Below are 25,929 nucleotides of genomic sequence, written 5' to 3'. Positions count from 1 at the left end.
CCCTAAACAGCCTCGACCCAGTATACCTGAAGGAGCGTCTCCACCCCCATCGTTCAGCCCGGACACTGAGGTCCAGCACTGAGGGCCTTCTGGCAGCTCCTTCACTGCAAGAAGTGAAGTTACAGGGAACCAGGCAGACGGCCTTCTCGGGAGTGGTGCCCACCCTGTGGAATGCCCTCCCATCAGATGTCAGAGAAAGAACTACACAATTTTTAGGAGACATCTGAAGGCTGCCCTGTATCAGGAAGTTTTTTTAAAGGTTTGATGTTTTATTGCATTTTTATATCTGTTGGAAGCCAGACAGAGTGACTGGGGGCAACCCAGCCAGGTTGGGGGGGGGGGTTATGAATACAGTGGTACCTCAGGTTAAGTACTTAATTCTTTCCAGAGGTCCGTACTTAACCTGAAACTGTTCTTAACCTGAAGCACCACTTTAGCTAATGGGGCCTCCTGCTGCCGCCGCGCCGCCGGAGCACAATTTCTGTTCTCATCCTGAAGCAAAGTTCTTAACCCGAGATAATATTTCTGGGTTAGCGGAGTCTGTAACCTGAAGCGTATGTAACCTGAGATACCACTGTAATAAAATGTATTATTGTTGTTATAAGATGCCACAAGAACCTTTGCCTCCGAAGTAATCCTTCTAAAGTCTGTGTCTCTCTCTACATGCACTCGGAGGCTGCAATCCTACACGAACACTTCCTTGGGAACATGTACCGCAGACCTCGATGGGACTTACTTACTCCTGAGCACAGGCATCCATAGGACTGCGCTGTCAGTACATGAACTAAGCATCGGCAGTATCTGTGTTTGCAAAACAAGCCCCCACCGCCAGGCATGGGCAAGGCTCGCAACGGCGCTTGTGCAATCCCTCACCTTTTTCCTTGTTCTTTTCCCCTCCCCCAGCAGGACTCCCGGCGCCACCTGCCTGTCTCGCGCGCAGCCACGCGCCACGCCCGCTCCTTCCTTTCTCTCTCTGCCAGCCAAGAGTCGCGTGGCGTTTCCTTTTGGAAAGCTCCTCCCGAAAGCGGTGCTTTCCTTTCCCCGAAACCAAGAGCAAATCCAAGTTCAAAAAAAAAAGGGGGGGGAAGGGTGCAGATGGGAGGGATGGACGGAGGGGCGGGAAGGGGAGAAAGGCGACTCTGGCAAGCGGAAAGAAGTTGCTGCGCAGTCCCGGGTGGATCTGATGAAACGCAACCCATCTGCGCGTTTAGACGGTCGGAAGAGGTTTTGTTTAGGGGGCTTACTTCAAGTACAGTACAGCGGTACCTCGGGTTACATACGCTTCAGGTTACACACTCCGCTAACCCAGAAATAGTGCTTCAGGTTAAGAACTTTGCTTCAGGATAACAGAAATCGTGCTCCGGCGGCGTGGCAGCAGAAGGAGGCACCATTAGCTAAAGTGGTGCTTCAGGTTAAGAACAGTTTCAGGTTAAGAACGGACCTCCGGAACGAATCAAGTGCTTAACCTGATGTACCACTGTATTAACAATAAGGCACAGGATTTCAGTCTCTTTGTGACCTCCGGCACCAAAGCAGGGTAATAAACCCTCAGGCAACCTGCACCTCCATTGATTACGCGCATTTTCACCCAGTAAATGTGCTGGAGAGACTTGCACCTGGGCGCACTGCAAAAGCTGGCCTTTTTACGCACGCTTACCAGGGCGCAAGTCCCCTCCCGCTCAGTGGTGCAAGGCAGCGCTATCTGCGCACTTACTTGGACGGGACGGGGATGGTCGCCACAGGCGCTTTCCTTCGAGCGAGCCCTGGGCGTCAATGGTGGCTGGAGAAAGGGCGGGAAAGCCTTCGTCGGGAGACGCCGCCTATTTGTTTTGCTTTTTCGGGGAAGGGGTGGCGACGAGCTCCTAGCGTGGGTGGGTGTAACCGAGTAGGCGCGGGCTGAAAGTGGACTTTGGCGGGAGAAATCGGGCCACCTCCTCCCCCAACCTGAGGCGGGAGCTTAAGCACAACCGTTTGCAAGAGGAGGAGGACCGCGAAAAGGTCACGCCGACGCGGCTCCTGGATAAAAAAAAAAGAGCCCTCCGGCTTGGAGCGAGATGCCGGGTACTCCGCGGCGCGCGTGGGGTTAAAGACGCCGGCCGCGGGAGCTCCGCCTCCGCCGCGCGCGCCCGACGGCGGGCTCCGCCTCGAGTTGCTCCGGCGAAGCTGCTGCTGCTGCTGCCCCTCCTCGGCGGGGTCGGCGGGAGGCAGCGGCGCGCTCCCTTCCCTCTCGGCCTCCCGCTCCGGCAGGTGTCTGGGCCTGCCTGACCGCGAAAGCGGAGCAACCCCCTCCCCCTGCGGCTTTTTCGTAATTATTATTATTATTTTAGCGTTGCGCAGCAGTTGGTTCTCTTCCCAGTTTCTCTCTCTCTCTCTCGGTGACCCCGCCGCAGCCTTTCTGGGGAGGAACCAGGAAGAAGAGAAGGGAGGTGAAGGGGGAAGAACGGGGTGAACGGCGCCGGCGCTTGCTACGGGGAGCGAGTCAGACACATCGAGATATATATATGTATACATATATATATACATATATACATGTGTATATATTTATACACAACTTTGTTCTCCCCCCTTTTACTCCCCCCTTTTCCCTCTATCATTTTCAATAAAATATTGATATTATCCTTTCCCTTTTCTTTTCCCCCCCTTAGTAGATTGCTGAAGAGATATTTCCACCAAGCCTTCAGAAATGTAGAGATCTAACTGTGGTTCTCACCATGGGAAACCACTGGCATGCACAAACAGGATTCCCAAGAATTAGGTAAACGCTTGCATGAGTGTGGCTCAAAACACACCCACAACCAACAGCACAGTGAACCTGCTTTCTTCAAGGGCTGTGGTCCTACAAAGGCAGTCCAGTCAACTTTCATTTAAAACCAGTGGGACTGACAAATGAACCAGTTTAAGGAATGCCATGCAGCCTCCCTCCCAGCAATGAGATATAATTTTTAGCAATAAATGGGCTGCATGTACTTGCAGTCCCTTGTGCTCACCCAGTACAGAACTTGCCTGTTACAGACATCTGCTTGGAGCCCATTAATTGCTTCCTGCAGATGGCAATGACCTTGTCAATAGTTAGGCTTTTAGGCCGTGTCACGTGCCTGCCCTGTTCTAAATGTACTGTACATCTGAAAGTGTAAAGTCTAAGTGTGACAGATGTATATCACAAATACAGATGCACTCGTCAGGGAGACAGGTTGGGCTGCGGCTTCTTGTTTGCACAGTTGGCAGGCCCAAATGAAACAGCTCTGAGATTGCAGGTCACGGGCCTGGAAAGGCACTGCGAGACTGTGCCAACAACTTGCTGTAATGGAAAAGGCCGTCTTCGTTGCAGCTGTGCTAGGCATGAAACAGTTAAAAGTCACAGAGATTGTAGCTTTTGGCGCATGCAAAAAGTCTCATCCCTGGCATGTCCCCGTAGGACTGGGATTGAAATCCTGGATAAACCACTTCAGGGTCAACATGGACAGTAATGAGCTGGATGGGTTAATGGTGCGACTGTAGAAGGCAGCTCCTTAACCATGTGAGCCTTGGGTATGTTTCAAAAAAGTTTGAACAGGAGATCATAGAACTATAGAATTGTGAAGTTGGAAGGGACTCCAAGGCTCATCTAGTCTCACCCTCTGGAAGGCAGTAATCTTTCGTCCAATGTGGGACTCGAACCCATAACCCTGAGATTAAGAGTCTCATGCTCTACCAACTGAGCAATCCCCTGGATCCTTGGTAAGCTTGCAAAAGAGTTATGAGAAACAAGTATTAGAGGACAGTCAACAGGAGTGATTTGCACATCACACACTGCATTTGTCATGGGTGCCTAGCCTGCAAAACATGGGGCATCTCTTAACATTCTCTGCAAAAGCGAATGGTGATGCTCGCTCCCAGCTACGTATATCATATAGGAATGCATATCAGGCAACTGGGACAAGTTGCAGCTCCATGCCTCATAGCTGTCCCCACAGTATCTTGCCTGAGGCCACATCACCCATGAAACCACTGGGAAAGTTCTGAACTGTCGACTTCCTGGGTCACAGCTGACAATCTTGCACTGCTATCCTTTACTCAGCTGTAAGTGTACAGTGGTACCTCGGGTTAAGTACTTAATTCATTCCGGAGGTCTGTTCTTAACCTGAAACTGTTCTTAACCTGAAGCACCACTTTAGCTAACGGGGCCTCCTGCTGCTGCCATGCGGCCGCTGCGCAATTTCTGTTCTCATCCTGAAGCCAAGTTCTTAACCTGAAGTAATATTTCTGGGTTAGCAGAGTCTGTAACCTGAAGCGTATGTAACCCGAGGTACCGCTGTAACTGTATTCAGTGGGAGCCCATCCTCAGGCTGGTGTGCATAGTTCCTTAAACCATATAGTACCATAAACCCAGTCTGACGGGAGTTCTGGGCCATTTCTTCATCTCTATGGGTGCAATCCTATTCACTTACCTGAGTGCGAGCCTCATTTAGTCCCATGTATAGAGCTGCACTGTAAATCAGGAAGACTATCAAATATAAGGCTTGGGGCCTTATTATTAGATACTTCTGGGGTCATCAGCAGGGCCTGTGGTGCTTTTATCCAGTGCTTTTTTCCTAGAAAAATAGGTGCCGGAACTCACCATGAAGTTGTTACAGTAAGTGCCACACAAAAAGAGGCGCCAGTACTGCGTCCCCTTGCGTCCCCCCTGGGGGGAGCCCTGCTTATATCCACCCAGAATTACTGAATGACCAGAGTTAGGATAAAAAGCTTGCACTCTTAGCGCTGGGATGTGGGACCTGCGGCTCTTCCAATGGCAATGGTCAGTGGTGGAAGTTGTGGTGCAACAAGCACGACAGTGGTGGCCTATTAGCTGTTGTTTTATTTGGTATTGGAAGTTCTACGATCCTTTGCTTCTATGAACGGCATCTATGTGTTTTTTTAAATTCTGGAGGGGCAGAGGTGCCCTATATCCCTGCTTTCAGTGGACAAGAAAGCCGACCCACTTGGCCCCTCGACCCACCCACCCCTGCCAAGTTTTCCAAATGAGCAACACGGGTGTCAAAGGATGTGCTGGATTAAGTGCTTGGAACTTTGGGATTTGCCAGCATTTCAGCAAAGAGCAGGAAGGAGGAAGAATGAAGGGCAGTGGCCTGACTCATATGGTCACTAGAGACATTACCAGAGCATAGCAAGGGAAAAGGTGTGTGCTAAAGATTTCAAAACGTGTGTGTGTGTGACGTTGATTGAAATGGAACCAAGAGTTTTGTGTCTAGCCACAGTAACATTTGTATGTTTTTATGGGGAATTATGGGTGTGACCCCAGGCATCTGTTGGATAAGGAATGTGACTTTTTATCCCAGATCTATATAATACGGAAGTGGGGTGCAGGAACGCTGGAATTTTTGAAGAATACTGATAACGTCACAATGAGTCTTACAGAAATTTAAGCTGAGCAGCCCAATCATATTCTTAATTATTCCCACTGTGTACTTGCTGTAGGATCAAGCAGACAGAGAGAGGCATTCTGGAGCCAGCAATTTCTAGCATCTTCTCTTTTATATTGTAACTTATAAGTTCCAATGCTTTGCACAAAATGCAGTAAAAAAAACCCAAAAACCTAAATTTCCCACACTATGGTAATATTTAGAGCTGACTTCCAACTGTTCGAAGTTGTGTGTAGGTGTATGGTGTTTTCCCTCAAGAATATATTTATATATAAAAAAGCCTTTGGAGTTCAGTCAGAAGCATACAGCTTTATGCTGTTCAATAAATCATGGGGGGAAATAATACATTGTGTTAGTTACATCTGAATTTTCCCACGTTTACTTACTTTTCTGCAGAAGAGGCTCAGCACTGCCCCCTAGTGTTCTGTTTTCCATGACATACTTCATTTATTAGGAAGAAATATAACCAAAAGTGAAAATGTGCAATTTTATACCCCAGTGTATAGATCTTTACAAAACCCTTCTGGAGTGAGTTATCGGAGGATGGTGACCAGAATGCCCAGTTCTTTTTAAAATATTTTTGTTTTTAAATGATACCTTTCGTTGTCTTTCACTATTAGCTGATTGACACACCTTAGGTATTTTGAGCCTCCCTTCAAAATAAAAATAGTTAATAATTTTATCACATGAACAAAACAAAGTTAAGTGTTATACATAAGTGCTTGTTTTGCTAAAAATATGTGTTTATACTGTTTATAATACATGGTTGACACAGTTCTGAAGATAAAGACAAAGCATTTATTTAATATAGAAACATTTATCACAGTATCAGGCTATAAGGGTGAGGGGGGGAAATTACCAATGGCTTTGTTCAGCTTTGTCACTCTGTTTTCAAGAATGTTTGTGTGCTTACATTGATGATGCAGCACCCAGTGCAGTTTGAGCACTCCAGAAGCAAGTAGACCAGGAGACACAAGGGCCTTCAAAGGAGAAGCTGTGAAGAAAGGGAAATTTGTAAAGTCTCGTGCAAAAGCTCCTTGACCTGCTTTCAGCACCTGTCTTTACTTTGCTGCTGGTTACACCTGCCACAACTTGTAAGCGGTTCCTTTTAGGATATGCTTTCTTCAATGCACTCTGGGGGAAAGTGAACTTTGGGGCCTCCTGTAACACATATCCTACAGCTTCTCCTGCTGTTGCTTTTGTGTGGTTGGGGCTGATTTTTTAGTTCTACACTCTCTGAGAGTTCTGATTAGTTCTACCCAGACGCTAATGCTGATTGCTTTGCTTTCTGTAATTTGGGTGAAGGGAAGAAATTTGGGCATGCTCAGAAATGTGCCTGGAGGACCCTAACATTCAGGTGGGTTGCTTTCTGTGCCCTGCACCTTACTTTTCCTGAAGCAGACACGTCTCCTGCTCCTCTCAACTCTACATTTTCTCTCTCCAAAATACCAAACGCGGCACAACAAATCTAAAGAGAGATTAACCTTAAATTAGTATTATGTGTAAGTTAGCTATTATTGCAGGCTGACACTCGTTCACATCAGTGGCAAATAAGCATCATCACACTCAGGGTTACCGCAGCCACACCATGGTATAAAATTAAGAGTATTCTGCTGGAGACATGAACAGATACAGAGCATTGTGCAGGTGTGAAGAATGTGCATGCTCATGCTACTGCACTGGCAACAGCTACCAGAATCGGTACACCATAGCAGCTTAAAGTGCTGTTATATACTAGTATATACTATACTATATTACACTGAAAGCTGTGGCTGGTATGTAGAAATTGGGGGCAGGACTGGAAACAGGAGTGTTCCTCTAACCTCATTTCTGATATATAGTATTTGTAGTAAGAAGTTATAGCATAACAGAACAAGACAGATGTGTTTTGGTTGACTCACATGGGATGTGGCTGTGCTTTTCTCCATATAAGGGTCTAACTAAATATTACATGCACGTGCATATAATAAAACCCTTCTGGCCTGCTTCTACATTGCAAAACGGTATTGGGGGTGGGGGTGGAGGAAAGTTGCAGTGGAACACAGTAGAGGGAAAGCTTTAATGCTTTCCCACTTCCTACTTATCCCCTTCTCTCCAGCCATTTTGCTATGTTACAAGCTTCCAGGTCTTTTTGCAAGATTAAGAAGTCACCACGTGCATTCTGCACATCAAGGGAGCCAAGTTTTTTATCTATTCCCAGTGCCCACTTGTGGAGTGTTCATGTGCAACACAGACTGTGAAAATCTGGAGCTGATCCCTACCCAGAAATGGCATCCTATGCTTTGGAAAAGGTCAGACTGAAATTACGCCTGAGTAGTAGGCTTCTGCTCAATCAGACTGAAATTAAGCCTGAGGCTTTTGTAAAGTTGCTGGGATGTATACATTACCAAATAACATTGGCCCCGTTCAGTTACGTGTATATTACTGACTAATGTTTTGTGCGTTGGGCATAAAGTTACATGTCAAAAACTTCATACACGGTGAAATCCCTGTATGTACCTAATATAACAAGTTATATCTTTGCAGTGGGGCTGGCAAGTGCTTAGGGGAGCAGTATTATTATACCCAAGAAGCTGGTGTAAATTAAGGCAGCATAAAGTTATACCCAAATCCAAGCTGGCCCAAGCCTCACATAGGGAAAACGAGCCTTTGAAATAGTGTTTGTTACACCACACTTTCGCCAGCTTAACTTATCTCAGGTTGCCAGGTCATCTGGCTGTCATGGGCTGACCCCTATAACACTGACTGAGCTGAGCGGGCTTTGGATCCAGCCCAAGCCCCCCCTGATTTAGTCCTGCCCCTGAATGCAGCTTCTTCAGGGTTTATACTAGCATAAGACCTGCTGGGCTAGACTTAGCCAGCTAGGTCCCAACTGAGACAGGAAATCCATTGGTGTATCTCTTGACTGAGCCAAGGATGAGGGAGTTAAGCCGGAGTAGGCTCTTCCAGCTTAGCTAGAGATCTGCTGGATCCTGACCTTGTTTATCCCGGTGGATCATGCAATAGGATTGATCCCTATGAAGTGAATGTCATTTACACAAATGTAAGTTCCTGGTTGGGATGTGGGTGGCACTGTGGGTTAAACCACAGAGCCTAGGACTTGCCGATCAGAAGGTCTGCGGTTCGAATCCCCACAACAGGGTGAGCTCCCATTGCTCGGTCCCTGTTCCTGCCAACCTAACAGTTTGAAAGCACGTGAAAGTGCAAGTAGATAAATAGGTACCACTCAGGCAGGAAGGTAAACAGTGTTTCCGTGCGCTGCTCTGGTTCACCAGAAGCGGCTTAGTCATGCTGACCACATGACCGGGAAGCTGTACGCCAGTTCCCTCGGCCAATAGAGCGAGACGAGCGCCGCAACCCCAGAGTCGGTCACAACTGGACCTAATGGTCAGGGGTCCCTTTACCTTTTACCTTTAAGTTTCTGGCTGAGGCACTTAGAATAGCAATGGTTCTTTACCAATGAAGGCACTGGCCTTTTTCTATGCCAGAACATTTTATTTGTCTCCCATTAAGGCTGAAATTCTACATACATTTACCTGGTAGTCCCAAACAACTCAATGGGGCATACAGCGGTACCTCGGGTTATAGACGCTTGAGGTTACAGACTCTGCTAACCCAGAAATAGTACCTTAGGTTAAGAACTTTGCTTCAGGATGAGAACAGAAATTGTGCGGCGGCGGCAGTGGGAGGCCCCATTAGCTAAAGTTGTACCTCAGGTTAAGAACAGTTTCAGGTTAAGAACGGACCTCCAGAATGAATTCAATTCTTAACCCGAGGTACCATTGTATATATATATATATTTAGAAAACATACACAACAAACAATAACAAGCATTTCGTTCTGAATATTAAAATGGATTAAGATCCTCTATACGTACTCAAATTGTGTACTCCACCAGTTAATATAATCTCAGTGTAATGCCACTTGTGCAAATAGATTTCTACTATATTTTGTTCAGTGAATATAAAGCCAGAAAATAAGGTGCTGCTGTTAATTACGGAGCCTGATCCCATACACACAAGTCCCAAGTGAATGGGGCTTACTTTCAATTAGATGCACAGGGCTATAACACTGCACAGCAAGGTAATGTGTATTAACAGTGAACAATGTTAGCTGCTTTCTTAATCCATTAATATCATATAGTCTCCTCGCCTACCACTGCATTTGCAGGGCTGGGGTGGGGAGGCTTGCAACAGTTTAAACAACAGAAGTTCAGCAAATCAATCAACAGCAACAGAGACCAGTAGTAAAAAGAGAAACAAGGTGCAGAAATAAAACAAATCAAAATAGGGGGTCTATTAGGATCTTAACAGTGTATTTATTATCATTGCTATCAGGCTGAGTAAAATTGAAGATGATGATCAGATGCTGCCAGCACTTTTTGAGAAATGGATGACATAACTAGATATTGGCTGGTTTGGATAGGCAACAATTTATCCAGATATTCTTTGCATACAAAGTTTTCCCTGTCTAAGATACAAATGTTATTGACTGATCTGAAACCGAAAAGGCAAGATCTTGTTTAGAAAAGGGGCCACATTTAGGCAGTAAATCAAACATTAATAGTTTTTAAATGTTCCTGCCACTGAAGAAGTGATGTATTAAGAGCATCTGAATTTAGCTTCGAACTGTTCCTTTCACAGCTCTCTTGCTGAAGTGATATTTTCAGTAATTGCATTGCAGTTAGGCAGGCTGCTTATCCTAATCTGTGGTAATTGTTGCAGCAGAGGTAGTAGCTTGTGTTGTCACCTATACTATAGTTATCTTATCCATCTGGGACTTAGGGGTGTTAGTACATGTGACACAGATTTTGTGCCAGTCCACGTTGACTGAATGTATGTTTCTGGGATCAGATGTAGGTTTTGACTTGTGAAGCCCTAAAAGGTTTAGGAGCAAGTTATCTGCACCCTTCGGTGCCTGTTTGAACACTGAGATCTGCCTTTTTTAAAAGGCCTGTCAGTGAGATTGGTTCGGTTGGTGGGCATGAATGAGGATGCTTCCTCAACCTCGGTCCTCCAGATGTTTTTTTGAGACTACAATTCCCATAATCCCTGACCACTGGTCCTGCTAGCTAGGGATCATGGGAGTTGTAGGCTAAAAACATCCGGAGGGCCGAGGCTGAGGAAGCCTGCTCTGGGTTACGTAACTACTCCCCTGCTGAGTTGGAACAAACTCTACATTATCAGCTTTAAACACATACTTACTTAGGAAGGCCTAAATATTATTTTAAGTGGGGTGTATGGGGTATTTGGGGAGGTGTAGTACCTCTGGTTGGGAACACATCATGCTCCTTCTGGGGTAGTTTGCCCACCTTTTGTCCTCACCCTGGGAGCTCTCACCTGTGGCTCCTAGAACAAATCAGCATGTGACAGCAGCCACACTCTGGGAACAGCTTCGACTTGGCTGGCTAAACCAAGTAACGGGGTCTCAAACCCTCAGTGAGTATTGGGACAAGACCAATATCGGCTGCAACGGTCAATAATGTGGTTCCTGCATGTGCTGTAGAGGGAGGTGAGGGGCAAATGATGCTCATCAACCTGGGAAGGTAGCTCATGTAGGAGAAGGAAAACTCTGATGCTTGGGAGAAGAAAAGGCTAAGGAGTAAACCCTACATAAATACAGAGTGGATTCCCTAAGATGGTTGGATGGCACCTTGTATGCCTCCTTCCAGCAACTCCTGCAGCCACGCTGATGCTAAATATATTGCTCTGCTTTTCTTTGGACCACATCAGCAAAACTGAGAGGGAGGTCTTGTCTCCTGGGCAGCCCAGGACCTCCATGCACACTGCCCAGGTTTGTGCCCTGAAGAGGACCCTTCGGTGCTGCTAACCGAAGCTACGAGTTTCAAGTTACCGATCTCTGCAGCCACAACAGGCCCTTAAAATTCTCCAGTGGTTTGACTTCACCCCTGGAAGTGCACTCCAATGTCTTTCGAGACAGATGGAAACCAACAATATTTCAAGTTATTTAGCTGTCTTGAAAATGTTTTAATGCTGTGGGGTCCCCCCCCCGCCCCGAAATTGGTATCAAAGCCTATGCTTTTATTCCTGTTTGTAGTTTATCTGGCTCATGTTGCAGTTTTTAATGCTGCTGCATAACTCACTTGGTTTTTGTGTGTGTGTTACAGCATTTTGTTATTCTGCTATAAGTTGCCTTGTGTGGGTTATGCCCCAAAATGTGGCCTATAAACATGTTTAGAAATGAATAAAACAATACATCTTCCAAGACAACAATGCCCATTTACACCACAAAGAACTCATAACCCACCTACTTTCAGCAGCCAGAAACACCATAACCAGACACTGGAGAGACCTGTCAGGAGTAAGCATGGACCAATGGTACCAAATAGTATGGGAAACAGCCCTGCTAGAAAAATTGACTAATAAACTGAAACTGACACGGGGACAAACAGAAGAAGACACCTTCACCCCGGTATGGCTCCCCTTTATGACATACACAGCCCAACAAGACAATGACAATAATCCACCAACAGCATACAAATCAATATGGCTAACCTGATCCAAAACACCCACCCACCCCACTCACACACAAAAACAAAGATCACCACAGCCAATCACAAACAATCACACCCTAGGCCAAACCCAACCTCTCTCACCACCAAAGGAACACAAGTGAACAACACAAACAACGCTGACACTAAACTCTACATACATTAAGCATAATAGAAACATCGCCACCTGACCCCACCCCCATCCATCTTCCCTCCCTCCACCCCCCCTTTCTTTTTCCTTTCTTTCTTTTGTTCCCTTTTCTTCTCCCCCTAATGCCTCAACAAATGAAAAGGATTTGTAAAAATGCTACACGGGAAAAAAACAACAAGGCATTACACTTATTTCTGTAAAACAAGAAAATCCTTAATAAAATATTTTTTAAAAAATGAATAAAACAATTGTATGACTGTCTTTACACAGTGTCATGCTAAAGCACATTAGAAACAGTTGCTGCCACCGCCTTCTTCTCATGGTGCGATTGGCACCTGGTGTCATTTTCTATATTTTTGTGTATGGGCCCTTAAACCCAGTTCAAGGCACTATAGACCTAAAGTGCTATATCATTAGGAACAGACTGTAAAACTCTGTCCTAAGATTTACAACATAGTTACATACCTAGGATTGGACATCCATGCCACCGCTGAGTCACAAAACAACACCCCAGCCGTGTCCAGCGATACTCAACTTCCTGGGGTTTCAGGCAGGATCTGGAGAGGCTGGAGACTGAACCTGGGACACAAAACATGCATTCCACCATTGAATGCACCAAACATGCATTCCACAATTTCGCTTCAAATACTTGTTGCTATTTTATGTGATTTGTTTAAGATGGGATGTTCACTAAATCAAATTCTGCAGCTGTGTGGATTTCTGAATTTACTCGTTCCAACCTTATCTGAGATGTCCCCTAAGGTATTAACTCTGTTAAGGGTACAGTAATTTGTCATCAGTCCCTATGCAGTCTTCAGTGCTCTGTGTTAGTGATTAACGGTGCATGCTTAAACCGGAAAAGAACAAGACCATCACTAGAACCATCCTGTTAGGAATCTAACATCAGTTTTGGGGCCTGCCTGCTATTATTATTATTATTTTATTTATTATTATTATTATTAACTATCCTTCATCCCTAGATCTCAGGGCAGTTCACAACATAGGAGTCCTGTTCGTTCACTCCAGCATATCTGTGACACACTAACTGTGAGGAGTGCAGAGTATTTGGGAGATTAAGTTTGGACTGCTTTTGTTAGATCATACTTTTTTGTCCTCAATTCATTTTTCCCCTTACATTGTCATCATGTGGCATGTAATTTATTGTGAAGGTTCTCCTTTTTTTGTCTCAGCACCTACTGGGGATGAAGCAATGACTTGATAGGTGCTGTAGAACCTGTTTCACTTCTGACAGTACTGTTGGATAAGAAGGGGAAAGTCTGTGAGCTATTTATTGTTTGTTTTAAAATTACTGTTTTCCATTTTCACAGGCATTAGGATTTGAGAGTTGGGCAACTCAACGAATCATGGACAAAGTATGCCATTGTAAACAATGTACCTGAGTGTATTAAGGAAGGGGGGGCAGGAGACAAGCATCCAATTTATAGCCTTATTTGTTCTGCAAACCATTCGTTGACCAGTCTATTTGCCACCGGAGCTTTCCAGAGGAGCTGCTCTTCACGGAGGCTTTTTTCGCCTCCTCCCTCCAAGAGAAACTGAAGGGGGCGAGGAGGGAGGGAGGAAGACTTGGCATGCTACTTAATGCAAATCATCCAGGATTATAAGAAATCATATGCCGGAGAGTGAACCTTATCCACCCGCCTGCATGGCGAATAACGTGGGCTGGTTGGCAGTCAGGATATCCACGGTAGCAGCTCCTAAAGGCAAAGCAACAAGACGGTGTAATTTACAGCCACAAAAAAACTCTCCTTTGCACCTTCTTCCCAAATAAGTATGTAGAAGATGCGCTACTGTTTGAAAACTACTAGTGGGGGCCGTGGTGGCCCCAATCATACAAACCAGAAGGCCATATGTTTTCCACTGGAGAAGACAGGATCGAATAGAAAGCAGTGAAGAGCGCGTTGCGGGGCGGGAGCGAAGTTTGTGTGTTTAATCTGTTTAGATAAAAGGAAGAGATTAAGCAAAAACACGTGCTGGGTTCTTCTCCCATCCCCCACTCCGCTTCCTCCTCTCAACGAGGAAACGCTCCCAAGGAGTCGCCTGTCCCTTTACGCGGAAGTCCATGCTTCCAACGCATCGCCCGCCCGCTCCCCCCTCCCCATCCCCCTTCTCCGCTAACATAACGGGCAGAGCTCATCTCCCTCCCTCCCTCCTTCCACCCCCAGAGTGTAGTAACACACGGACGCCCGCCCCGCTCCCTCCTTTCCGCTCGCGAGCGCGCCAGCGCGCACACGCATTCACACGTGCACACGCACTTTCCTCTCCACGCCCCCCTCCCCAGCCGCCCCAGGCCCGGCGCCCTTTTCGCCCTCACACGCGCACACGCGATGAAGTAGGAGGAGAAATGCAAACGCAAAAAAAAGGGAGGAGGGGGGGGGAGAGAGAGAAAAAGAAAAACCAGAAATCTCAGCTGCACTTCTGGCCCTTTTAAAAAGTTTGTGTAAATTGGAATGAGGTCAGATTTGGAGCTTCTCATTGCACGCGGTGATTATTGTTACATTGGGTTCCAAGCCAATGGGAGCCGAGGGGGTGGGGTTTGGCACGGCGGAGCGTTGGATACAGCCTGCGATTGGCTGGGGAAATGACTGTGAAAGGATAAAGGGGCGCGAGGCGGAATTGGGGTCCGCTCTAAGCTGCAGCCAGAGTAACCGTCTAAGAGAGGGGGGCGGTGCGAAAAAGCAGGCCACTTGCATCGCCCCGGTTTCTACATGTCTCTTTCCTCTCTTTGGGGCTGTGCATCCAAAGGAAGGCGAGACGGGACTAAATACATTGATTGCACCAGTCACCGCGATTCCTCCCGGGAAGACACACATTTGTTAACGCTACTTGGTTGCATGCGCAGGGCCGCCTAATCCCTCGCAGCCACTGAATGCCCGTCGAACAAACTCCTGCTCCCTTCTACCACGAGTCCTGGACGGACTGAGGAAGATTTTCATTTTCTTTTCTTTTTTCCTTTGCTTTGTGGGAGGCGGCCTTTTTTTTAAAGAGGTATTTTTGGTTTTTTTGCTGTGCCCTTCCAAGAAAACGAGAGACTTTCAGCAGTGGGCGTGCTGCTTTGCTGAAACACCTCGAGCAGGGAGAGGAGAGGGAGAAAGAAAGACGGAGCGAGCAAAGCACTTGTAAACTCCGGGGTGGGGGAAGAGGTGGAAAAGAGAGAGGCGAGAGACCTTGGATTGGCGGTTGGCGGCGTTAAAAAAAGAAACTGTTTCTGCTTGGAGCCCGGCTTCTGTAACTAGACCCCCGGCGCAAAGTTGCGGCGGAAAGGCGGGCAGAAAGTCTGCCGGGCAGAGGAGGAGGAGAGCGGTGTGGAGCTACAACTACTTCCCAGAGGGAACCGTGCCTTAAGTAGCCGAAGGACGGCGCGCTCGCCGAGGGGGCTGCCGAGCGACGGGGAAAGTTGAGCGCCCGGTTCCAAGCTGGTGCCAAACTGAGCGCCGCCGCTTCCCCCGACAGCCGCCGCTGCTGCGCGCGCCAGCCGCCGAGATGGTGCAGCAGACGAACAACGCGGAGAACACGGAGGCGCTCCTGGCCGGCGAGAGCTCCGACTCCGGGGCCAGCGTGGAGCTGGGCATCGCCTCTTCGCCGACGCCGGGCTCGACGGCATCGACGGGCGGCAAGGCGGACGACCCGAGCTGGTGCAAGACGCCTAGCGGGCACATCAAGCGGCCCATGAACGCCTTCATGGTGTGGTCCCAGATCGAGCGGCGGAAGATCATGGAGCAGTCGCCCGACATGCACAACGCCGAGATCTCGAAGCGCCTGGGCAAGCGCTGGAAGCTGCTCAAGGACAGCGACAAGATCCCCTTCATCCGGGAGGCGGAGCGGCTGCGCCTCAAGCACATGGCCGACTACCCCGACTACAAGTACCGGCCCAGGAAGAAGGTGAAGTCGGGCGCCAGCGCCTCCAAGCCGGGCGAGAAGAGCGGGGGCGGAGGGAGCGGCGGCGGCGGCGGGAACAGCAGCAGCAGCAGCTCAGGAGGAGCCGCCTCCGCTGCCAACTCCTCCAAAGTCGCCCTGAAAAAGGGCAGCAGCGCCGCCGCCAAGCTCTCGTCGGGTGGCGCCGGCGCGGGCAAGCCGCATCCCAAGCTCAGTCTGGGTGGCGGCGGCGGCAGCAGCAGCAAAGGCGCGCCTCCGTTCGCCGCCTCGGAGCAGCCGGCCGCCCTGCTGCCCCCGGAGCACCACTCTCTGTACAAATCGCGCGCCGCCTCGCCGGGCTCCTCGCCCTCGGGCGGCGGCAGCGCCAGGCACCTCCCGGAGAAGAAGGCCAAGCGCCTCTACCTCTTCTCGCACGCTTCGCCCGGCGGCGCCGTGCCGGCGAGCCCCACGCTGAGCTCGTCGACGGAAGCCAGCGACCCGCTGAGCCTCTACGACGAAGCGGGCGCCGCCGCCGGGGCCCCGCACGACGGCGCCGAGCCCTTGGCTTCGCCCTGCTCGCCGTCCGACCACCGCAGCTACACCAGCCTGCGGGCGCCCTGCTCGCCGGCCCCGTCCACCTCGCGCTCGTCGTCGTCGGGCTCCTCCTCCGCCTCGTGCGCTTCCTCCTCCTCGGACGACGAGTTCGAAGACGACCTGTTGGACCTGCACCCCAGCCCGGGCTTCGACGGCATGGCCCTGGGCAGCCTCAGCTCCTCGGTGCTCGACCGGGACCTGGATTTTAACTTGGAGCCCGGCTCGGGCTCCCACTTTGACTTCCCGGACTATTGCACCCCGGAGGTAAGTGAGATGATCTCGGGGGACTGGCTCGAATCCAGCATTTCGAACCTGGTCTTCACATACTGAGGGGGGTCGAAGGTGGAGACAGAGAGAGAGAAAGAGAGAGAAAGAAAAATAAGTGGGGCGCATGGATGGCACACAGACCCCATTGCGCCCTGCAGACTGGAGGAACGAGAATTTTGCCCTCTGAGTGTTCTTCTTCCCCCACCCCTGATGAATCTGACTTGGGGGGGGGGCGTTGTGTGTATTTTTAAAAAATATATAGATACGGAACTTGGCAAAAGGGATCAACCTTTTCCCCCCTTCTTCTTGGAGAAAAAGCGACCGCAGGAGTCCGATTTCTGGCTAAACAGATCCTCACACAGAAACACACACCCCTCTCCTCCCGCCCCACGCTTCATCCTTCCAACAGCCGGAGAAGGAGTTCCACGTTTCAGAGACTATAGCGAGAATCAAGTGGCTAAAACAAGAATGGCAACGACTTGCGGGGGGGGGGGGAGGGAGGAGGGAGGGCTGGAAGTCACGCACATCTCCTAAGGTTTGTTTCTTGTCCATGAGTTTTGAAAGGGGTGGGGGGTGGGGAGCAGATTGTGCTTTGGAGATCTCTTTTGGGGGGCGGGGGGCGGGCGAGGGTTTCCCGGGGGGTGGGAAATAATGTTTCAAACAAATCAGCAGGACTTGCAATTGCCGGGGGTGGGGAAGAATCCTAGTTTGCGTTTTTGGGGGGGAATGGGGGTGTCCTCTTTCGCCTCGAGAGCAGATGGGGTTAGAGAGAGAGGCCCTAGGAACTGGACTTGGCACCCCGAGTGGGATGGAAAAGAGGGGAGACGTTAAAAAGGAACTGGAAGCTCTGCTAAGAAGATAATAATAAAGCTGAAAAGGATTTGCACGTATAAAGGAGGTGGCACCGATTTTCTTAAGTCACCTTATATTATATACAGAGAAGTCAGTATGTGTGGAATTTCAACAACGCTGAACTTTTGTTTAGAAAAAAGAAATGGAGACAGATATAGAACATACCAAGTTTCTGTAATGATGTGGTACAGGGGAAAATAGAGGGCAGTTGCTCTTTTTTTTTTTTTTTTTTGCGAAAATGTGTTTTCTTGCTCAGAATCGTGATGGTGTTGGATTATTTCACTGGTGGGGTTTAATATAGCATGTTATCCTATCTTTCTGAGGTTTCTGTAAGACTGTTGAACAGTTTAAAAGAATAGTGTTAGAATAATATAAGAAGCAGATAGATGGCGCTATGTTTGATTCCTACAAAATTATCACCAGCTTTTTTCATTCTTAACTCTTTAAAGGATTCAAACGCAACTCAAATCTGTGCTGGACTTAAAAAAAATGAAATTCAGGACCAAATTTTTCCTCAGTGTCTGTATGTGTGTGTGTGTGCGTGCGTGTTCTCCTTTATAGCTGTAAATGAAGTCTCTTTTCTTTTCACACCCATGATCCATCCTTGAAACATTATTATTTTTCCTTGTAAATGTAATTTGATGCCATTTTATAAGTGAAGTATTTATACTGGCCAAACATTTTTTTTTACCTGTATTACTTTGTCCTATTTTTTATTTTGGTAGTTTCGTTGTTACCCACACCATTTTTATGTCACCTTCACTGAAGGGCTAGAGTTTTAACTTTTAATTTTTTATATTTAAATGTAGACTTTTGACACTTTTAAAAACAAGAGAAGAGAGATGAAAACGTTTGATTATTTTCTCAGTGTATTTTTGTAAAAAATATATAAGGGGTGTAAATTGCTGTTTTGGATTTCCTGATTATAACAGGGCTGCTGGTTAATCTCTCACACACAAAAAATCAGCCCCTACTTTCCTCATGTTTACACTCCAATCTGCAGGCTTCTTAAAGAGACAGCATCCCTTGCTATTCCACTCTACTTGTGAGTTGAGAGAGAGGGGTTGTATTAATTCACTGTAGGGCTAACTTCTAACAAATAAATAAACAAACCCTCTCAAAGTAAATAGTATGTTGTACAGAAACAACTGGAGCATTTTCAAGAGAGAAAAAAGGGATCCTGTAGCTTTAACTTTTAAACCACATCTTTTGCACTTTTTTATAAGCAACAAAATAAAATAAAAAACCGTGCCGTTTAAAAATCACTGGATCTATCTAAATGCCGATTTGAGTTCGCGACACTATGTACTGCATTTTTTCATTCTCGTATTTTGACTATTTAATCCTTTCTACTTGTCGCTAAATATAATTGTTTTAGTCTCTTATGGCATGATGATAGCATATGTATTCAGGTTTATAGCTGTTGTGTTTAAGATGAGAAAAAAAAGTGAAAACATCTTTGTACATTTAAGTCTGTATTATAATAAGCAAAAAAAAAGAGTGTGTGTTTATGTATGTTAATATAACATGACAGGCGCTAGGACCATCTGCCTAACGAGGAGGTTGTTCCGTTAAGGGTTTTTCCTTTTCTTTCCCTTTTGTTTTTTGGTCATCCATCCTGTGCAATATGCTGTGTGGAATATCTTTGTCTAACAATCTGCCCATAACACAAAGGTGGGGGAGGGGTGGGGAGGAAGCTGGCTAACGATGCCAAGTTCACTGCCTGTCAGATTGTCAATATACTTTCTGTAAATAACCTTTTATCTTTTTTTTTTCCAAAGGAAATAAAATCAGCTGGAACTGAACCCTAAAACCCTGCCGTCCTTGTTGTCATTGCCAGAGCTCTTCTTTTGTGGTTTTCTTGTACTCTTTTTTTTTACATTGCCAGTGGAAAAAAAATGTCTTTAACAGTTAATGCTTCTGAAATGCAGAACTGTTAACGCAGAAGCTTGGCCCTTGTCTCCCATCTGCCCCCCCCACACACACACCTGCCCCGCCCCCCTGGAAGGATTTGGCAAGCCAGATCTTCAAGCCCTTTGTGCTGCTTTGAATGTGTGCTGCCACAGCATGCTTTCGAGGAATTTGTATGCACTGAGCAAGTGCTGATAGCATTGGGGTTTTTTCCCTGCAAGAGGAAGGGGGAGGGGAAGAGGTGCAGGGAGATGAAGGAGCTGCTGCTCACGGTAACACAGAAAGCCACTGGAGATGAAAGGCAGGGGATAAGCTTTAAAGGCCCCATCCACCATTTGTCCTCAACAGTCTGACCTTGCAGTGTGAAAATCCTGCCTCACCCTTTCAGTAGGCTTCTGGCTACAATTCTGCCCAGCACATTGCCTGCTGGTTCGTCTGCAGTGAAGATGGGAGAAAGCAAGCCTGTTTGGGGTCACTGCGAATTCACAGAAGGGTTTCTTTCTTTTTTTTTAATTTTTACCAGCGAGGAACTTTTAGAATTCCACTTATTAGAGCCAGAGCACTTAGATTCCATCTCTGGCATTCGAGAAAGTAGATTTAAATGTTTTTAGCTTGGTGCACTGCCAAATAAAACAAAACACAACCACACACATGAATTACATTTGGTGGATCTTCCTTACCCTCCCCTCCCCCTGTAATCTATTTGTGGAAAATGCAGGGGAAAGCAATTAGAACACTGTAAGAGAGAGGGGAAAGTAACTTACGAAAGGACAGGGAAGTGCCAACCGAAATGTTTTCCCCCTCTAACTTGGGCTGATCTTCAAGCATACTTCATTGGCTTCACTTTCTCTAATGGCCTTTTAGATAATCCTTTTAAAGCAGATATGAAATATTAGGTCAGTGGGTGAACTGTGAGTTCTGTAGCAGCTTTGAGGAAGAAGCTTAGAATTTGCATTGCAGATCAGGGTTAGGGACACACACACACACACACACACACACACACACACACACAGAGCTATGATCTAAAGCTTAGCAGTTAGTTGTGCAGTGAATGAATTGTAGCTTACCACATCTTTTTTTTTTTTTTTTAAAAAACCACCTGTTCAAGCTGCATTTCTAAGCACACTGGCTTGGAAACTGAATGCACTGAAAGCCATTGCACTTGACAAGCCATTGTTGAGATTGGGGCTGTTTAAGAGCATTTCCAAACAAGTGGGGGTGGGGAGGGGTTTTTTATTATTTAAAAATGTTTGATCTTCATAAGAGAGAGCGTGCACACTGGATTTTAGTTACCACTTCATGAGCTTTTAAATTTTAGATGGTGGCAGTTCATTTGGGAAACACTGGAAGTCCAGAGGAAGATCTACTCTCTCACACAGAAAGGAACAAACATACATGCAAGGAGCCCATGTTGAAAAATGACTGCAGCATTCTTGTAGCCTTGGGTTTCAATTATGAATACTCTTGCTAGAGAGTAAGCCCCACTTAATTTAATGAAGCTTGCTTCCAAGTAAACTAGGATTGAGTTGACGAAGAATTACATGATGCATGAAAACACAGTAAATCCTTTTAAATGGATCTTTCTAGAACAGGGGTTGGGAACCTCAGAACAATTTCCAAATGTGCCCTTCAGGTCACCCTGAAGGCTGCACATGCAGTGGCTTAGCGTGGGTTGTCAGCACCCGGGGCAAGGCAAGTAATTTGCGCCCCCTAACCCGTGGATTTGCGCCCCCTAACCCGTGGATTTGCGCCCCCTAACCCGTGGATTTGCGCCCCCTAACCCGTGGATTTGCGCCCCCTAACCCGTGGATTTGCGCCCCCTAACCCTAACCCCCAGATGTTGCGCCCGGTGCGGCCGGCCCCCCCTGCACCCCCCACGTTACGCCACTGTGCACATGGCACTCTAGGCGTAAGTCATGCCCCTAGCACAGCCTATCCCAGTCTTTTTGCCACACTCAAACGTGCCCTTTAATTGAGATAATACCTTTTGAGGTTGGAGTGTGTGTAGAAACAAACCTTTTGAGTTTGGTGTGGCTGGAATATAGCTTACTATACAAGGGCAAGAGTCAGAACAGTTGTTCCCCCCACTGTTCCCATTGGCCTTACCCCACCCCACTTTTGCCCCAGTCACCACTGGCAAAGTTGCCGATGAAATATGTGTCCCTTGGGCAGAAAAGAGTTCACCCTTTGTCTGGAGGGAAAGTGGACTGTGTGGTCCACCTGCAGACTACTGGCCTATTTCTGGTGAGCCATCTAGCATAGTGGTTCTCAAATGCATACAGGGGGGCACTTGGAATTCCTTGGGGGTCTCATATGGTTGCTTAAATCTTTCTTTTCCCCAGGAAAGGAAAGCACATTTAGGACATACCGTAATGCTGTGAATTAGTGTTTTGCTTTCACTAATGGACACAGATTTATATTTAGTAATTTGCTGTATGGAAACAAACATCTCTTTCTTTGTACAGTCACTTCCACCCGTGAAACACTTAAAAGCACACAGCTGACAAATGGTACCCAACAAAAGCAATATATGAAACTTGGCCGAATTGCATCTAATGAAAATCCATGATGCAGGCTAGCTGACAAAACGCGTTGGGTGAAAGCTATGCCTGCACGGCTGACAAAATGGAATAAATTAAAACGATATGTAATACAGCAGGGTGGTGCCAATTTAAAAGGGGGGAAAACACATTCCCCTTCTGGGTTAAATATGAAGGAAATTAAAGTAATGTTGTTTCTTCAGCACTGGTGTAATGATCAAAACTAGTGCTGTATTTTGGGGCCTAGGTCAGGACGTTATCAGCCCACCTGACAATCTGGCCGTGATTAAACTGGCCTTGATCTCTGGCAGGAAAAATAAATGGAGTGCAGAGACAAGTACAGTGGTACCTCAGGTTAAGTACTTAATTGGTTCTGGAGGTCGGTAATTAACCTGAAACTGTTCTTAACCTGAAGCACCACTTTAGCTAATGGGGCCTCCTGCTGCTGCCATGCCACCAGAGCACGATTTCTGTTCTCATCCTGAAGCAAAGTTCTTAACCTGAAGCACTATTTCTGGGTTAGCGGAGTCTGTAACCTGAAGCGTATGTAACCTGAAGTGTATGTAACCCGAGGTACCACTGTACACATATTCTTGACATTGCTACAATCTTTCCTTGGGCTACAGTTTGAGAACCTCTCATATACCACCTACTAGCTTCTGGAATTCTTGCAAAGAAAGCCAAGGAACTGGAAATGTGACCCAGGAAATCACTCTGTAAGTTCTTCAGCGAGAATTTACACTCAAGAATCATTTAGCACACACCAGTTATTCCTTAAGTGATGATCTCCTTGGCACACATGCTTTTCTTTGTAAATGTAAATGGCATTTGGTAGATCACAACAATAATTTAATAATGTTACTTCTATATTTCTGTACAAGGATTCTAGCAAAAATAAAGTCAAATCAGGCAAGGCTGGATGCAATACTCCCAAAGGCTGGTATATTTCTTTCATTAAGCTCCACATAATAGCTACCAGGGACGCGGGTGGCGCTGTGGGTTAAAGCCTCAGCGCCTAGGGCTTGCCGATCAAGAGGTGGGCGGTTCGAATCCCCGCGACGGGGTGCGCTCCCGTTGTTCGGTCCCAGCGCCTGCCAACCTAGCAGTTCGAAAGCACTCTCGAGTGCAAGTAGATAAATAGGGACCGCTTACTAGCGGGAAGGTAAACGGTGTTTCCGTGTGCGGCTTCGTCACGCTGGCCACGTGACCCGGAAGTGTCTCCGGACAGCGCTGGCCCTCGGCCTCTTTGAGTGAGATGGGCGCACAACCTTAGAGTCTGTCAAGACTGGCCCGTACGGGCAGGGGTACCTTTACCTTTACCTTTAATAGCTACCAGGGTAGGTCGCATCTACAAAAAGTAATAGATAAATGATACAGTAACAATTATTTTGTGCAGCTGTGTTCTGCATATTTTAAAACTGGATTCCTGGTGCAATATAGATGGACTGACACTTGGGATACAGAGAAAGACCTTGTGTTTATCAAATTCATGTTACTGTTAGAAGCCCAAGAAGAGCCAATATACAAGGACAGTATAGTATGCCTTTATTAGGAGAAACCACATGCAGCATGTGAGCTTTTGACTTCCAGCAAATTTTTTTAGTCCCAACTGTTTAAACAAATTGAGAAACAGGGAAATGTTTGAGTGAGGATCTGATTTCAATGATCTGCAACTTATTTCACTTGCTAGCTTTCCATGACCTAGAAATTATTTTATATGGGGGAGTATTTATGCCCTCTTCTGCAAGCCTACTATCGAATGTAGCAGTACAGTTGAGATTAGTTACATAAGATCAGACCAAAGTCCTCTGGTTCGTACAGATTTCTAAGGGAATCCTGGAAGCAGTAGATGAGTGCAACAATCTACTGTGATCAGTTTGCCTTACTGCTGTCTAAGCCACCTTCTGAGTTAGTGACATAGAATGGCAGGGGCCACATCACAGACTTACATGCTTCTAAACATATGGAGGTAGGAAGGAAGAGAGGAGCAATTGGTCACCTGACAGGAAGGAAGTGAAGGCTGCATACTGGACTTTTATGTTGTACAGTGGTACCTCGCAAGACGAATGCCTCGGAAGACGAAAAACTCGCAAGACGAAAGAGTTTTTCGTTTTCTGAGTTGCTTCGCAAGACGGATTTCCCTATGGGCTTGCTTCGCAAGACGAAACATCTTGCGCCTTTTTTTTAAAACCACCAATGCATTCCTACGGGAAACCGTCAATACACAGTAGTGCTTCGCAAGACGAAAAAACTCGTAGAACGAAAAAACTCGCAGAACTAATTAATTTCGTCTTGCGAGGCACCACTGTATATTAAAACTTGCAAAGGGGCCTAGATGCCCCTCCCTGGCCCAACCTAGCTGTATTACTATTGACTTCCTGTAGTGCTCCTGGATGCTTTTTGGAGGTGAGCAACTTTTTGGTGAATGGAAGCCGAATCAGTGGTGGCTGTCTGCCATTTAAAGATGCTCCAATGTATTGCCATGGCTCATAAAGCTATAATATATATTACCCCATTGCTCTCAACCTATAGACATAACAGCTGGATTCACACAAGCCTCATTCTACAGAACATGCTTAGAAATCTTTGATGGGAGGTTTAAAAGTGCATTCAACTGAATACGCTTAGAAATCTTATGCAGACCTTCATGCTAAACACCCAAAGTCTATAAAGAAGCCTACATGATGAGGGATATTAGGAACAGGACCTAGAACAACCCTGTCCTGCCACCATTTTGAGCTCGTGTGCATACAGACAGGGCCTGAATGGAACTATATTGAACCTGCCTTCTGGTATTTTTAGACCCCTTTTCTCTCCCAATGTGGAAATGAGAGCTGTTAATAGAAAACAGGGAGGGGAAATAGGATTTTAACTTAGGTGTAACTGGGCAGCAGCATATTTACAACTCCTTGAAACAAGAATAACCAAATTAGTTCCTGCCTTTGGCATTCAGTTTGAAGTTGGAAGTTCCCTCTTCAAACAATGAGATTGCTTTTGAGGGGGAAATCTAGGGAGATCACCCATGTGGGGTAATTAATAAAACACTTTGCTAAATCCCTACATCCAAAACATGGAGCTAAACACATGCTCCAGTAAGAAAGCCTTAGAAGAGTTTAAAAGTCACAAAACGTGTAGTGACTGAAGCATTTGGAATATAGGCTGAACAGACCACTCTTTAACAAGTTTGAATGCTTTACTTACAAAACTTCCAAAGGTCAGATTCAGGTGTTATTTCATGCAGCAGCAAAAACACATGGGTGTGTGTGGAATGAGCTTGTGATCTGGGCTTGAAACGGTCAAGCCCAGACATGTTGCCCGGTCAACTTCACATAGTGGAAGAGAGTGAACAAAGGAATCTTCACTTCCTTCTTCACCAGAGGTGAGGGTGCATGACCTAGGTGAGTCTAGAAATAGAATTCTGTGGTCTTAACCCCTTCATGCATTAACTACCCCTAAGGTTACTAGTTATATTTGACTGCAATTTCCCACAGTTACGCCCTCAGCATTTCATAGGTTCTAGATGCTTATATCCCCTGGAAGTGTTTTGGATTTTTAATGTTACCAAAAAATAATAATTACAATCTTAAAACAGTTTTTGCATAGCAAGGGAGGCTATGTAAGCCATTACCTTGTTGTTTTGTTTTGTTTTAATTCGTTCACTGATGTTGGAACTCCTGACAATTATTTTAACAAAATTTGGATTGGATAGCAGCTTTGGGAGGTGTGTCTTTAAAGCTTTCCCCAAGCTATTTTTCCCCAAACCATTGTCCTCCCTCCCCTAACCCCCTGCCCTATTGTTTTCCATAGAAGGAAAAAATAAAGGTACAT

General features: G+C 46.6%; 2 protein-coding genes and 2 long non-coding RNA genes across 12 annotated transcripts in view; 2 read left to right on the top strand and 2 right to left on the bottom strand.

The window, feature by feature from the left end:
• LOC310681459 overlaps nucleotides 1-2,104 on the bottom strand; it is a 96,367-nt gene extending 94,263 nt beyond the window's left edge. For 3 of the 9 annotated variants that reach the window (XR_014513317.1, XR_014513318.1, XR_014513319.1), the window contains exon 1: nucleotides 1,715-2,098. This is a non-coding gene — a long non-coding RNA (uncharacterized lncRNA). Of the gene's footprint in view, nucleotides 1-1,714 lie in introns of all 9 variants that reach the window. The other 6 variants (XR_014513314.1, XR_014513315.1, XR_014513320.1 and 3 more) reach the window with 4 other exon arrangements.
• LOC310681456 (uncharacterized protein) overlaps nucleotides 1-25,929 on the top strand; it is a 370,382-nt gene that overhangs the window by 6,381 nt on the left and 338,072 nt on the right. The window lies entirely within an intron of this gene.
• LOC310681460 lies at nucleotides 9,701-14,151 on the bottom strand. The gene is made up of 3 exons (XR_014513323.1): nucleotides 13,200-14,151; nucleotides 12,530-12,643; nucleotides 9,701-10,750 (listed from the first exon to the last, which is right to left on the bottom strand). It is a non-coding gene; the product is annotated as an uncharacterized lncRNA (long non-coding RNA).
• Nucleotides 14,214-19,463, top strand: SOX4 (SRY-box transcription factor 4). The gene has a single exon (XM_083449198.1). It carries the CDS (start codon nucleotides 15,566-15,568, stop codon nucleotides 16,859-16,861), a length of 1,296 nt encoding a protein of 431 aa, XP_083305324.1. The 5' UTR covers nucleotides 14,214-15,565; the 3' UTR covers nucleotides 16,862-19,463.

The sequence above is a fragment of the Podarcis tiliguerta genome (assembly GCF_965153285.1).
Source record: "Podarcis tiliguerta genome assembly, chromosome: 7".
In the NCBI taxonomy this organism is placed as follows: domain Eukaryota; kingdom Metazoa; phylum Chordata; class Lepidosauria; order Squamata; family Lacertidae; genus Podarcis; species Podarcis tiliguerta.
The sequence above is the reverse complement of the archived record's forward strand: the minus strand, read 5'-3'. Positions and strand labels throughout refer to the sequence as shown.